The sequence below is a fragment of the Cariama cristata genome, unplaced genomic scaffold, assembly GCF_000690535.1.
Source record: "Cariama cristata isolate BGI_N322 unplaced genomic scaffold, ASM69053v1 scaffold15034, whole genome shotgun sequence".
Taxonomy (NCBI): Eukaryota; Metazoa; Chordata; class Aves; order Cariamiformes; family Cariamidae; genus Cariama; species Cariama cristata.
The window spans coordinates 4,865-19,104 of NW_009613610.1; the positions used below are offsets into that span (position 1 = coordinate 4,865).

Genomic DNA, 14,240 nt, shown 5'->3' on the forward strand with positions numbered 1-14,240 from the left:
CCGTGTAAAAATACAGAAAGACTGACAAAGCCTAGGTCTTCTCACTTTCTCACAGAGAAAGCACATGGCTCTTCTTCCCTAATTCTAGGGCAGCAGTACTTTGGGACTCATTTTACTACGCCCTAAAAAGGATTACAGTATTTTCTGATGTTCAGCTTTTCTGAAGAACAGTGGTCTGGAACCCTCCCAGTGTCATGTCTCAAGCCTACATCTATACCACCGCACGTCAGTTTATCCTGATGCTTCAACTATTCTAAACATCGTGAAAGCAGCATAAAATGGAGTTATCTCCCTGTCAGCAAAGTAAAATCTGCAAACACTATGGTTAAAAAAAAAAATCCTGGAAAAAAGAAAACACAAAACAACAGGGGAACTGAAGGGCTGATTCCCCTCTTAATCCAATCACTGGAAACAAAGGCATTGTAATATGACATTCCTCCTCAAAAGAAGCTCTACAGATAACTAACATGTGCAAACGTGTTTTTAGCTTTCCTTTCCCCAAGAGATAACTGTAGCCCAGCAGGGACCAAACATTCCATATAAATAAGGCGAGCTTTTTTTTTTTTTTGCATAGTAGTTTATCAGTGATAGTCCCACCCCACGGAACCCTCCTTTGTCCACCTGCTTTGCCACCGAGCTGAGACCTGCTTCTTCAGATTCTGGAGTCTAGCAGAAAGCTTGCACAAATCTCAAAGGCTCCTTCACCCAGAAAGATGGAATGAAGAAATTCCTTTCAATATTGTATAACTGCTTAATCCTAAAAGCTGTCTCTAAACCCGCTATTATTTTTAAATGTTTACAGTTCAATTTGGAGGCATTCATTTTTGTGCCAGTCATTGGTAATTGTACCATAATTGTCTTGGGTTCGCTTCTCATTTTACCAGCGTTCCTTTTGCCAATCAGTGCAGCAGTCCAATAAAACCATAAGCTTGTTGAAATACCCACAGCCTTTGCAGCACCATTCTCTGCTGCTACCAGATTTTTTTTAAATAATTTTTTTTTTATAAAAACACCTGCTATTAATATTCCACTGGAGCTCAAAGTGGCTCAGCTTGGGGCAAAGGCACAATTAAAACACCATGTTTTCTTACAGGACTCTGCATTTATGATTTGTATAACAATAGAAATTTACAGCACCAATCCTTGGGTGGGGTGGGGATGCGTGTAGGAATGAGTCCTTAGAAACCCTGTGCAAGGGCTTACAAGTCTTTTTTTTTTTTTCTTTCCCCCCATCAGTGTATCGTTTTCTAATCTTTTCTTGTAACTTCCCTTTCACCGGAACGCTCCAACTACGTATCAGCTGACCATGGGCTCCACATCCGTCTCTCTGTCCAACTCGTCCTGAATTTCATCTGTGTTTCCTGAGTCGCTGCTGGCTACAGAGCTGGGAGATGGAGAATTTCTGTAGAAAAATTCAGAGAAAGGTTTAGACAAAAAAATTAAATATCAATGACAGAATGAAAAAAAAAAAAAAGGAACCTTTAAAGAAAATGGTCACTTTCCCTGCCCAAAGCAATTTAAAATATCCTTTAACATTAAACTTTGGGTTTACAGTAAATATTAGCAGTAAACTTAAGCAGCCTGTGTGCTGCCAACCCCGTCTGTGCCATCTCTTATACAAATACATAAAGGCTGCCCTAGGTTTACCGACGGGGCAATGGAAACTAAGTCCAATGAACATCCTACAGAGACTCTCATCATCCATAACACGTACGCTCTTGAAAACTGAAAAAAAGTTTATCATCTTGTTCTTTGAAGCCAGGATGTGTACTGGGGACAAGCAAGAGATCAAGAAAACTCCCTCATAGTATGCGGTTCTCAACACATGAGAAGATTAAAAACCAAGTTCCTCATGTAAGTCCAGAGTCAAGATTGAATATGGGATTTTGTTTAAGAGTTCTAATCTATGACGTTAAGACTAAACGTCCGTCCAAGTTAGAGATCCCTGGTTTTACCAACAGGTGCTGAATCCTTAAAACTGTTACTGTGTGTAGGAACCTACACACTGTTACAGGGCTCCTTTTAAGACTGATATTTGACCCTGAACAAAACAAGATAATCGAAAGGATAAAACTTTAGGACAAAATGATTCTATTGCCTTTAAAACAACCTGGCAGGAAACAAGAGCAAAATAAATTCTTGAAGCACCCTAGGCAGAACATTAATATCTTATTACCTGTCAGCTGAGCCTTTGATAAGCCTACGACAGGTTTCCATTTGTACATCCAGGCCCCTTTTCATACTACACATTTCCATATATTCGTGAAGGTGGCGATTCATGTCACTCTTGGCCGTGGCCAATTCCAGCTGTAAGAAGGAAGAGAAAATAATCAGCCTAAGGTGAGTCGCTAGTCGCTTCTCCCAGCTTCACTCCATTTTACATACTGGTGGGGATGCTAAAGCTGCCCAGAGCCAAGCCAAAACACCTGCACGATATACGTTTAACCTCCGTGTTGTACACTGCCAATCTATTCATCAGCTTATCAAGTGTATTTTAATCAGAGCTCAGCACTGGTTTTAAACAGCCCTCCAGTATTTTTCTGCTGCTTGGCATCTTGTTTGTCAACCTGCAGTAATTAATGAAAGCATATTCTAGGGAGGGCAAAGATTTTGAAAAGCTACAGCTGTTGTGCCTGGCAACCTCTGAGGACACATCTTGCATAGCATTTCCCAGTGTGATGGTGGACACACAAGACAAATATGGGGAAAAAGAATAATAGTACATTTTTATTCTCTTTGTTCTGAAGGTTCTCTCTCCAGCAGCTGCAGATTTATGCTTACTCAATAACAGTGCTGTACAGAGAATGGTATTTAGAAAAAGTCTTAAGGGTACGTCAAAGGAAAACTCCTTTGCATTCTTAGATATATAGACATTCCACCTTTCCCTCTGTGGGCGTACACGTGTAGAAGAGCCTACTGGACCAGAACACCGCACATGTTTTCATCCATTAGAAACAACTCATATTATCACGAACCATTTCCTTACCTCTATCTGCCCTATTGTTTCTTGGTATTCCTTGTCTCTCGTTTTAAAGAAAGACTCTGTTTCGTGGATCAAGTTTCCCAGGTTTTCTTCCTGCAAGGCAAAGGAGGACACAAAGAATTAGCAATAAACTAACAAGGAATTCGGTAGCAGTCTGAAGATTTTCTTATTTAACCTCACTCAGAAACGCAGATTGTTAGCTCTTTCATGCAAAGATTTTTTTTTAAATACATTTTTACACAGACAAGGAATATCCTGCTTCTTAAAACTGGCATAGCAGGAAACACATTTCTGTACCACAACCGTGGCTTTCTATGCACAAAGATAAAGTCTCTGATCAAGGAACGTGCAGACCGAGGCTCCAGCAACTAAACACACACACCTGATGCATGCCAAAGAACAAAGTCCCTGGATTTTCCTGACCACACTTAGAGAGATTGTAATTGCTCTCCAGCCATGAAACTAAGTTTCTTCCTTGCGTTGACCACACCACTACTTACACCTTTGCACTGGAATTCCCATTTTCCAATTCCATATCATTACTCTGAAGTCCTTTCAGTCTCCACTACCTCACATGTATGCTCTGCACGCATTGTTTCCTATTGAAATTCTTCACTTAACTGCTAGAAAAAGCAAGCTCACTCCAGCACACTACCTACGAAAATATCACACGCAAGAACACACGCTGTCCCAAAGGAAACATCCTGCCAGACAACAGCTCCCGTATTGTCATTGCTTCAGACCGACAGTACAGTCTGGGCTACAAAACATAGAGCACTATTTTACGCCGTCACAGAGAGACTCAATGTCATTGTTCTCTCTTTCATGTTATTACTTACCTCTCTTTTCCAGAAAAAAAAAAATTCATCATAAGTTTAATGCAATTGGACTGATGAGCATTAATTATGTTTCCATCCTTTGGCCACATCTGTGGCAGCTTTATCAGGATCGTACCTGGTATCAACGTTGGGCTAACCAGCCTATAGTTACAAGAATCATTCCACTTATCCTTTTATATGCAGAAGTGCTTTAAGGAAGAAGGTCACAAAAGAAGGTGGCTAGGGCACCGTGTAAGAACTTGAAAGGAATAAAGCCAGTGGAAGGAAGATTCAGGCATGTAAAGCACTATGTTAAAGACCAGGCACACACAGAGCAGTCTTTATTCTGAATCTCCATCTACAAGACAAATCTACCCTCTCCTTGTATAATTTTCATTTAGAAGGATTTAAGCTTCTTAAAACCTTTAGAGTTTTCGCACGGAAGGTCTGAGTTCGGCAATATTCCTCTGATAGCTGTGCTTATAACATGCACACACGGGTATATGCAAATAAATCTGTCACTAATTCCAGCACATGGCTACACATTATCACTCTGCCACTCTCCCTGCTCAAAAGACGACGTGTAGCTAAGTATGCTGCTTTCTGCAGTCCTAGCACTTCTGAGTAATCTCCGCGGTTTCAGAGTATGCCAGATGATACACAAACGGGAAGATGTAAATTAACACACCCCTGGCAGTCAACACAAGACAATATTCAGGAGACTGCTGCCTCAGCATCTTTACACTACAGCAATGATGGAAGAAGGCAGGATTATTTCTTACCTACTGCTGTCGTGCTACTCAGTAATGAAATAATAGCGTCACATTTAAGACTACCAGCACAAAGCCAGACCTTGCCATTTCAATCTCTCTTTAGGCCTGTTTAAAAAGACTCAGGAGTCACTGAAGGAGGCAGCATGCAGCCATTAGCTTACTTTGCATGGGACCTTAAGGATTAAAAGCAAGCTGTTTATTATCTGCCAATGCCAGGAGATTCCTATTGACTGGGAAGATGGAAGCACGAGATTCATGGGTTCAGAAGATCCCTGGGGCCTTATGCAGTCCTGCACCACAGCTTCTTTGTTTGTGATAGAGTATACATACTTAAACACCTTCCACAGACCACACCAAGTTTATTTTTCTCCCCACTAGAATAACTGTGTGCTACCATCCCCTACACCACATGTACTATTTTGACAATTAAAGTGTGAATGATAATTGACAGAGAAAGCGAGATGCTGTGTGGAAGATATAAGGCTTTATATAAATGACTGCTTAGGGTGACAGATTGCGTGATGCTCCTGTAACAGCTAGACGCATTAGATCTTTTGACACTCGCTTGGTACTTTTAAATACTTCAGTTTGAAAGAGCAGAAGAAATGAAGTTTTGCAAATAAACTGATTGCACAGACTGAAAAGCAACCATAGAGAGAAAGCACTAAGAGGATTTTAAAAATCAAAGCAAGTTTGCGTGGCAAACTAGATCACCAGTGAAACATCCAAGGGCTCAAATGGCTAAAAGAGCAGCTGAGGAATACAGTTTCTGCAGAGAATAGTTCCAGAAAATAACAGAAATTAACTCACCTCTCCTTGGAGGTCAATTGAAGGATTGCAGTTTGTGAAGTCTTCCCAAAGAAGCAATGTTTCCTCATTCTCCTCCCATGTTAAACTATCACAGTCATCATCAAAATCGAATGTCTCACGACTGTTAAGGTAACAGAAAAAGCATTAGTGCAAACTACTCCAGCCCCACTCCCTCAGTCCTTTAATTAATCTTCTAGAAAAAAGGAGCTATGAGAACTGAATGAAGGAGACAATGCAGCAGCTGAAAATCCTCACAGTTTTTACAAACAGGCTTTGCCACTGTCCAAGTGCCTTGCTCCTGGGCTCTCTGCCACCCCAAAGCAGAATAAAAGATCCTTGTTCGCAGTGCTGGTTCAAGTACACACTCCCAGCTCGGCCCTCCAGATGGTGCTGCACATTAGTTTCCCCTGTTTGCAAAACCACAAAAATGTTTTAAACTCCTCTTTTTGTACGTGGGAAAATGAGCCCAAACACGGTTTGAGGAATTTTTACAAGAAACAGCCACTAGAAGACTCCCTGCTGATTTTCATGTTGAAGTTCAGCCAACGTCTTCCCTGCAGCACTTACAAACGTTATTTTCAAACGTAACAACTATGAAAAAAACTGAACCCCAAAATGATGTGCAGGTGAGCATAAATACTTATTGTTGACTTGAACAACAAAGATACGACTACAGCCACTTAAGGCTGAGAACAAACAGTGGCAAGAGTGGCCTTTAACACTGTTATTTGGTCAAGCCCCTTTAGTACCGTCAGTTGTGCAATAAAGGAAAGTTTCAGAAGGCCCTTGAGTCCCTTTTGGTTTGAACAGCAGCAGAGCGAAACACCAGTAGCTGCTTCTTGTCTGTGTTAAGGAGGCCTGACAAAAATCTGAAATTGTTCCCGGAAGCCGTCTGCTGATTCAGGCTGATGCATTTTTATTACTTTAGCTCACTTCCTTCCAAGCAGATAACATCTCCGTCTGGAAGCCGAGTCCAATACTGTCTTTAGGTGGCTGAAGAGCTTGGCAAAAGAGGCTTTTTGTCTATACTCAGCGTGACTTTAAAAAATAATTTTAAAATAAGCCAATAAACTTGGACATACATGATTGTGCCTTTTGCAATTCAACTTCTTCAAATCAGTTTGGTTTTGCAAGAGCTATCCTTGTCAGGGAGCACCAAGGCTCCCAGGTCTGACTGCTGTTTACTTCAGCCATACACACTTTTCAAAGCCGAATGCACATTGACTTGTTCCTACCAGACACTTAAAGATTAAGTTCATTACAAATAAAATGTCAGTTGCTTGGCTCTATTAATGAGATAAGCTCTTCAGCTATTTGTAAGCTACTATTTTCTACTTCACAAAGACCCCAAACCCAGACGTCCTTAGAAATGTACCATCGCCAATAAGCCAGGAACACTGCTCTACATGAGCCCAATTTGAACGTATCAACATGATTCCTGCAGCACTTTGTGCCATATCTAATAGGACCAGGAGATAAGAATTCCATTAGCAGCACCAATGGAAACTGGGCATCACAGCACAGGTTTAAGAACAAAACTAAAAACTAAATGCATTACCAACCTAGTAGTCAAATTTGGTCTTGCTTTTTTGCTTTTTGCTCTCGCTTTTCTAAAAAATCCACACACTATCTGCTTTCATACTGAATTCTAGCACTGGAGAAGTTAAAAAACTGTGTTTATTACACTGAGTATTAATAAGGGCCTAAAGACATCTAAAACAAGAGTCCTAACAAGAGGAGTTACCTATAACTTTTGCGAAAAACATGCCCTGCTATATATGAAATTCAGGTGGAAAGAAAGAGACACCCACGCTGAAAACAGAACTTTTGGCAACAGCTGACTGCAGAAGAGGAGCTAGGGCTTCTCAGACAATTTCTTGTGTACTCCTACGTATTAAATACTGTCCTACATTGCGTGGGAAAGCACTGGGAATTCTTCCCTCTGCAGTCACTGCAGAAGTTGGCAGAGGACACTCAGATTCAAATGCTGGGAAAGTCAGACCGACAGCGCTTGCTGTGGCTTTTCTCTGGCAAAAGAAAACAGCAGAGACCCTCAAAGGTCTCACCAGGCTGTGGCCACCTCCATCATTTCTAGAACAGGAGGAAGAGAACAGCAGGGCACATCACCACCCAGCTTCCCGAACTGTTTTGTGTAGCACCAAGAGACAGAGGGTCTCTTCTCAGCTTCCACAGCTCCCTAACACTCCAATTTGGTGTAAAGCTTTAGGCAAAATAAACTGCAGTTCTTCCAGTCCAGGAGATCAGAGCTTGCAGCAAAGGCTTACAACACTGACATTCTTGAAATCTATAAACTGTTATCCACTGCTACAGCTGAGCTTCTGCACAGATCCACCACCAACATCTGCCTATAGCTCAGTGGAAAAATCATGCAAAATACTACAGAAGTTTGTATCCATTTTGAACTGAGCTCTCAGTGACCCTGCCAAATTCTATCCAGTCCAAACAGCAGCAAGGTTCTTTCCAAAACTCTAGAAATCTAATATGCAAAAAACCATATAGAACAGACTCCAGTTTTGTCCTTTTTTTTTTTTTTTTTTTTTGTTGTTTGGGTTTTGGTTTTTTTTTTTCTTTTTTTTTTGCATGTTTCTTCCTTTGCTACTGTTACAACAGCATATAAACATCCACTTTTACTACTACACTACCACTATATTTTTATGGTAAGTCCCCCCTACTTCAGGGAGGAACAAAAATCGGCTTCTGTTAATTTTATTTGAACTTCCAGAAAACCTTGAAGTAGGTACCATCCTGGCAACTCAGTGAGCACCGGGTGGAAAAAAGTAACACTTCTGAAAGTATATAGAAATAACTCAATACTTGAGTTCTGGGGTTAAGTCTGCATTTTGGAGTAAGTTTTCCCCGTGTTGTCTACGATACTCACAGCTGATTAAACATACGCTTCATTTCATCTGTGATGTTCAGTGAACAGCTGACCTCATCATCAGAGAACCTGCCATTGTCTCCATCCTGTTCAGAGAGGTCATCGTCAGATGTGAGCTTGCGTTCTTTCTTCTTGGAAGCCACCTTAATTGGAGAGAAGAGCAGTAACTAGAAGGTTCAACTGAGGCGCTGTGCCATGAGGGGCAGAAATAAAGAAGGAGAGCCATTAGGTTTGAACAAATACAACTGTTCATCAGTCCCCAGGCAATTCAGAGGTTGCTCGTATTCAAGACAGGAATTGCATCTGTTAATGAGTTGTGAACACAGAGCACAAGGAAGCAGTTCAGAACAGCGAAGAGCAAAGCAAGCTGCAGGTTGCCAGCGCTCTACAGATGTTCATCTGTTCACTGGCACCGGTCTATCATCTACCAGAGAACATGCAGAGGTTAGAATGATACAGGGTAAAAGCAAAAGCTGGCAGGAGTGCCCAGGCAGCAGGCTCGAGAGCAATGACAGAACCCTCCCTCTCCTGCCACCACCACAGGCTGTTGCTCCCAGTGCTGAACCACCACGAAAGAGTAGATGGGAAGCCTTTCTAGATCGCCTTTATTTCAGGGTCATTCTCTCCCCATCAGCAGAGGCAGATCGCTAATCTCCAGGTTGACAGAAGAAGGGTTAACCAAACCATGAAAATGCCTGGACAACCTCAAAGAAATGAAGTTCACAGACATGGAGAGAACTCAAGGGATACCCCTGCAAAGGGCGCAGAGGATCACTGCTTCATCTGAGGACTGTGAACATAAAAGATATTCACAGATGGTGCCACAGACTCACAAACACACAGTCCGCTCCCAACCTGCTGTATTTTTTCCTCTACTTGGCATATAAGCCGTCCCTTGTTGGCACTGTTCTCCATGATGATCATTTTAACCACTGCATGCTTGACCAAAAGTGCGCTTTGCAGTTACACCTTTGAGCAGAAAGACATAGCAATCCTACTCAAAGACAAGAAGGAACCACTAGCACAATGCAATGGCTCAACATACTAGAAAAATAATTGTCTCCAATCAGGAGATTTGAGTCTTTTGGGATACGCAAGAAAAAAAAACCATCAAACATTTAGGCAACTTCACTATAGCCAGAAAGCACAACCAGTAGAGACCACAAGGATCTTTTACAGTGTTCTTTGTACAGCATTTAGCACACTATATGGCATCACCATACAGAGAAAAGCCTCAAGACTTACTGAAAGACTGAACAAGACACATTTAGATCAAAGTAGAAGGAAGCTGGGTTAATGACAATTGAAACCGTAGTTAAGACAGAAGACCAACTGCATTGGGAGTTACAGGTTTGCTCCACGCAGAGCTGTAACTGCTTGCTTTTGGAGCAAATTAAATGACTTTCCTACTAGCACCAAGGAGCCACAATAGCTCAAGGAAAGCAACTGGAGTTTCTACTCTCACAAAGCAGTCATAGCTCACCACCACAGAAGCGTTATTTCTGGCCATGGAGCTTGAGCCAGAAATAAGAACATTCAGATGACAGTTCTACAAGCTTAAAACCTCTCACTTGTGAAGGGAACAAATGCGAGGGAGCCATTTATACAAACCTAGACCCTGTAATGCTTTTTTCCCTGCATTTGTTGTAGACTAGCATCAGACTAACAGCATGTCTTAAAGGTCATCCTGAGACTTCTTTTTTTTAACTCTCTGTATTTTGTGCTCTTAGCACTACAGCAGCTTCTGCAGAAGAAAGCTACACTTCAAGACTGAGAAAGAAGAAAGTATGTCTACACAGAGAAATTTCAAGAAAAGGCAAATGACCTGGACCACGCTCCTCAACACTGCTCCCTCTTTGTCCCCTCACTTCTTGTCCTACCCTATGGAAAATTCACGGCCTAATCACCTGGAATATCTTGGAAACGTCTTCAGAGTTGCGCTGCTGCGCTACATCACACAGCTTGGCTGTGATATCGATTCGTCGACAGATGTCCATGTCCACCTTCATGGCCTTTTCTTGAATCTTTGTGTCCAGGTCTGTCATGGGCTGCAGGAAGGACAGTAGTGATTATCTTCTATTATTATACAGTTCAGGAAAGAAGAGATACCCCACAGTATCTCTCCAACCCCAGGGCATACCATTCTTAAACAATATTACATCCTCTCTGGGAAAGGCAGTACATGGACAATCTAAATAGGCTAGACAGCTAACAATTAACATTCATATCCGATTCTAATAAAATTTCAACTCGGAGTGATTTGCCACCGAAAAACCTACACCCACCCCAGAACAACTGCTAGATGTGGCAACAGTAAACTTTCGTCCGTCAATAAAGCTTTAAAAATGGAGAAGGAAAAACCCTGTGAGCATGAGCAGAATAAATGAAATCTAAAACCTGGTGAGTATGCAACACTTCCCCCCCTTTCAGACAGAAAAACTGTGCCTGCAAGGAGAAGTTGTTTTTGAAACAGAATCCTGGCTACTCAGCAATTTCATACATACCATGAAAATGTAAAAACAAGACTGGATCTACAGAGATCCATGAAAGCTTATAACACAGAAAATACTCCTCATTGGTGTTAACCTGGCTTCCAGCCTAGCAAAATTTCTACATGAGAAATACTCTGTCTTGCTTCACTAGGGGCAGTAATTATAATCATAATTTATAAGAGATGCTCCCACTCAGACAGTACAGCTGGCTCCTTATGAAGAAACACTGTTCCACAAAAAGCTGATTTTCCAGCCTAGACAAGACTTACTCTGTTAGAAGGTACCACTTTGATGGCTAGGCAATGCTTCCACTTTGACCAGAAAAGCAGAAACACTCTTTGCAGAACATTCTTAAACACCAAATCCCCTTTCCAAGAAGAAAACTTTGTGTTTTGGGTTTTTTTTGTTTGTTTGTTTTGTTTTTGTTTTGGGGTTGTTTTTTTTTTTGGTGGTTTTTTTTCTTTTTTTAAAAAATTATTACACAGACTTCTTCAGCCCTCGTCAACCACCTTTGGACAAGTTAGAGATTTTTGTTTTCCAAACACACTGAAAAAAAAGAAATCTCTAAACACTGACACACTAAACACAACCTTATCAACAGACTAGGTACCAGTGATTCTTCTCTGCAGGAAGGCAAGAGTCACATGCCAACATTTTTCATTTCTCTGCTCTAAATATTTACAGAGTGGGATTCAAAACAAGCATTCTCACTGCTTTCCTTAGGCTCTCTTCTCCCTTACAGAGTTTGCAAAGCCCAAAGCACACTTTCTCTCAAGTTGAGGACGACGTTCGCATTCACCGCCACCCTTTTCCTACACACTGAGCAACACTTCTTCCTCAGCAAAGAAGTCACACAGTGACGCAGCCCTGAGAAGTTTCTCCCTTTCACACCGTCTCTAACCAAGCATGCCTATTCTCGATTAACCACCAAAAGAAGAGCTAGCTAATTGCCAAATTCCACATGAACAGATCTAGTGGCCCTGAGAGAATGTATTTGACACCAGGGAGCGGGTTCTGCAGGCTTATATAAAGACAGAAAGAAGCAGTTCTAGGTAAAATTACAGAATAAATAAGTATAATAGGACATACCCACTAGACAACTGGCATCATCAGTACTTCAACAGTCTTACAGAGAAAGGCACCTTACTTAATGTTCACCTGGCTTATCTTTCTATGTATCTGCATGAGTATATGCTCTCAGTATGTCTAAATGTAAGAAAATTATCCAGTCATCGCCTAAAAGATCCCCCAGCTTCGAAGGGAAGTCACTATGTAATGAGACAGGAGGAAACTCCTGAGAAAACAAGTACTTTTTAAAAAAATAATTAGGTCAAGGCAGCACTGGTAACAAAGCCAGATACCTGAACCAGTGATACGGGGTTAATCTCTTCCGAGCTTTCACAGGGGAAGCTGGGAAACCCATATAGCGTGTTCCTTTTCGAACATGACTTTCTTACGCGACTCAGAGCAAAGCCCCCCTTGTCAGCAGTACACGGTGCTGCGCGGCGATGAACCCTTCGCCCTAACCTGCGAGTTCTCCAACGTTGGTTTTTTTTCCCGTGGCTGCAGATCTGAATGCCGGCACTGCCAGCTGTGGAGAACGGGGAAGGGAGGGAAGAGTCCGGGTTATGGGCTAAGCAGCAAGTTAATGCATCTCTACACAGACCAGACAGGAAGCAGGGGGCAGGGTGATCTGTCTGATGCATTAGATCATAAAGGCAGCCATAATGCTATCTACAAAGCAGCACTCACTAAGACCATAACCTTTTTATGAATGAAGCCATTTGCATGACACACACATTTCACAAAGGCAGTGGGAGCTGGCCACTCCGCTCTCCAGCGTACTTACATCACTCATCAGACCCTTAAAGACCACGAGTTCTGCTTTCAGTCTCTCAATCTTTTCATTTAACTCCTCCTGGAGAGCTTCCGCTTCCTGCGCCTCCTGCGAGAGAAAGCACACAAAGACCTAAGAGGTAACCGGACAACACACGCTTCCTCACTTCACCTGCGCGGGGCTGATAAGGCACGTCATCACCCCCCCATTTCACTTTGTCAGAAATCTCAGCGCCTAACATTAACACTGTTCCCTAGCGTGCAGCAACGCAGTCAGCTGCTCCAGCTAGAAGACAGATTTTTAATTAAAAGACAAATTCAAATGATTACTAGTATAGTAAGAGGTGCAGAGAAAACCTATACCTTTCAATGCATACGATTCAAAACTTACCTCTCGCAAGGTTTCCACCATAGATTCCAGACTCATTCTTCTCGTCAGTTCCTCTTCCCATCTGAAAGACAACATTTGCAGGTTAAGTGTTAACTATGGAAAAAAAGTATTTTTTTTTCGCCACATCACAAGTCTTACGATAGCTGCAGGATGATGACAGTTACTTGAAGTGTAAAGCAGATGGTCTCCCTCACTTGTGCACCCTCAAATCACTGACATGAATTTTGTAAGAGAATAAAAGCTAAATCCACTTTCAGTGGGCTCAGTACTCTTCCTGCTCTCCTGTGCAATATTTGGTTGCAAATAGGTGGGAAATTTTCAGTGCAAAAAGAATCAGTTGAAGGTAAGGTATCCGAATCAGCACTCTTACTATTTATCTGTTTGGTCCAATCAATTCATACGTTTATGTGCCTTCTACATCAAAATCCTCAGTCATCTACATGCCTCGGACATTTCCCTGCACTCCAAATGCAAGGAGAGTACTCAGGTAAGCATCCTTGAATGCAGGGTGTGCACACTCACTGCTGCTGCCGCACCGCATGGGTAGAAGAAAAGGAATGACAGTTACAAACTGTATAATTGAACTTCATACTACGAGCATCACTATGTTTGAGTTCATTATTGGATTAAGTGTAAAAATATCCAGCAGTTACTCTTTGTAAGCACCAAAACCCTTTCAAAAAGCAAAAACCAGTATTTGACAATACTAACTCAAAAGCTAAATTCTTGACAACGTGATGATACACATTCATACGCATGGATATGGTTTGAGTTTGGGGCAGGGAGGAAGAAAGGAAAACGTGTGCCCCTCTTTTTGAATGGGTAGTAGCGCTACCCGAGACTTGCTCAGTCTATCGTAACAACAGGAATTGCACCCCCGGAAAAGAAACTTTGGGTACCACGCAATTAAAAACCACCCTGTGAACACAATCTCCGAGTAGCATCATGATAATTTCTGTTGCCACTTCAACGCGTTCTATAGTTTAACTGAAAATGGCAAACCGTGGGCCCAGAAATCTATTAGATCAAAGTGTTCTTGAAAAGGCAAGGTTAAATCTGCCAAAACACATCATTTCAACCTGCTTCCAAACCCACAAAGAAATCTGGTGATGGCTAGATTGCAGGATATTCCCACCGAGGCAGCCGATTTGATGCACACATAATCACTGTGCGAACTCGATACAGCTCTGCCTTCAAAGCGCAAACGTAATCCCATCTGAAATGGAAGCCCGGGCGGA

At 41.9% G+C, this 14,240-nt stretch overlaps 1 protein-coding gene across 1 annotated transcript; it reads right to left on the minus strand.

The window, feature by feature from the left end:
* Positions 1-1,190: 1,190 nt before the first annotated feature.
* Positions 1,191-13,057, minus strand: IFFO2 (intermediate filament family orphan 2). Its single transcript, XM_009699098.1, has 8 exons — positions 13,003-13,057; positions 12,625-12,720; positions 10,191-10,331; positions 8,284-8,426; positions 5,385-5,505; positions 2,987-3,076; positions 2,177-2,307; positions 1,191-1,402 (listed from the first exon to the last, which is right to left on the minus strand). Exons 1-8 carry the CDS (start codon positions 13,036-13,038, stop codon positions 1,297-1,299), a joined length of 864 nt encoding a protein of 287 aa, XP_009697400.1. The 5' UTR covers positions 13,039-13,057; the 3' UTR covers positions 1,191-1,296.
* Between the last annotated feature and the right edge of the window lie 1,183 nt (positions 13,058-14,240).

What these genes read in the sequence shown, in the direction of transcription:
- IFFO2 (XM_009699098.1), bottom strand. Translation starts at nt 13,038, where the DNA reads ATGAGTCTGGAATCTATGGTGGAAACCTTGCGAGAG. An exon ending in TGGTGGAAACCTTGCGAGAG is followed by an intron (nt 12,721 to 13,002) that starts GTAAGTTTTGAA and finishes TTTCTCTCGCAG; the next exon opens with GAGGCGCAGGAAGCGGAAGC. An exon ending in TTAAGGGTCTGATGAGTGAT is followed by an intron (nt 10,332 to 12,624) that starts GTAAGTACGCTG and finishes TCCTTCCTGCAG; the next exon opens with CCCATGACAGACCTGGACAC.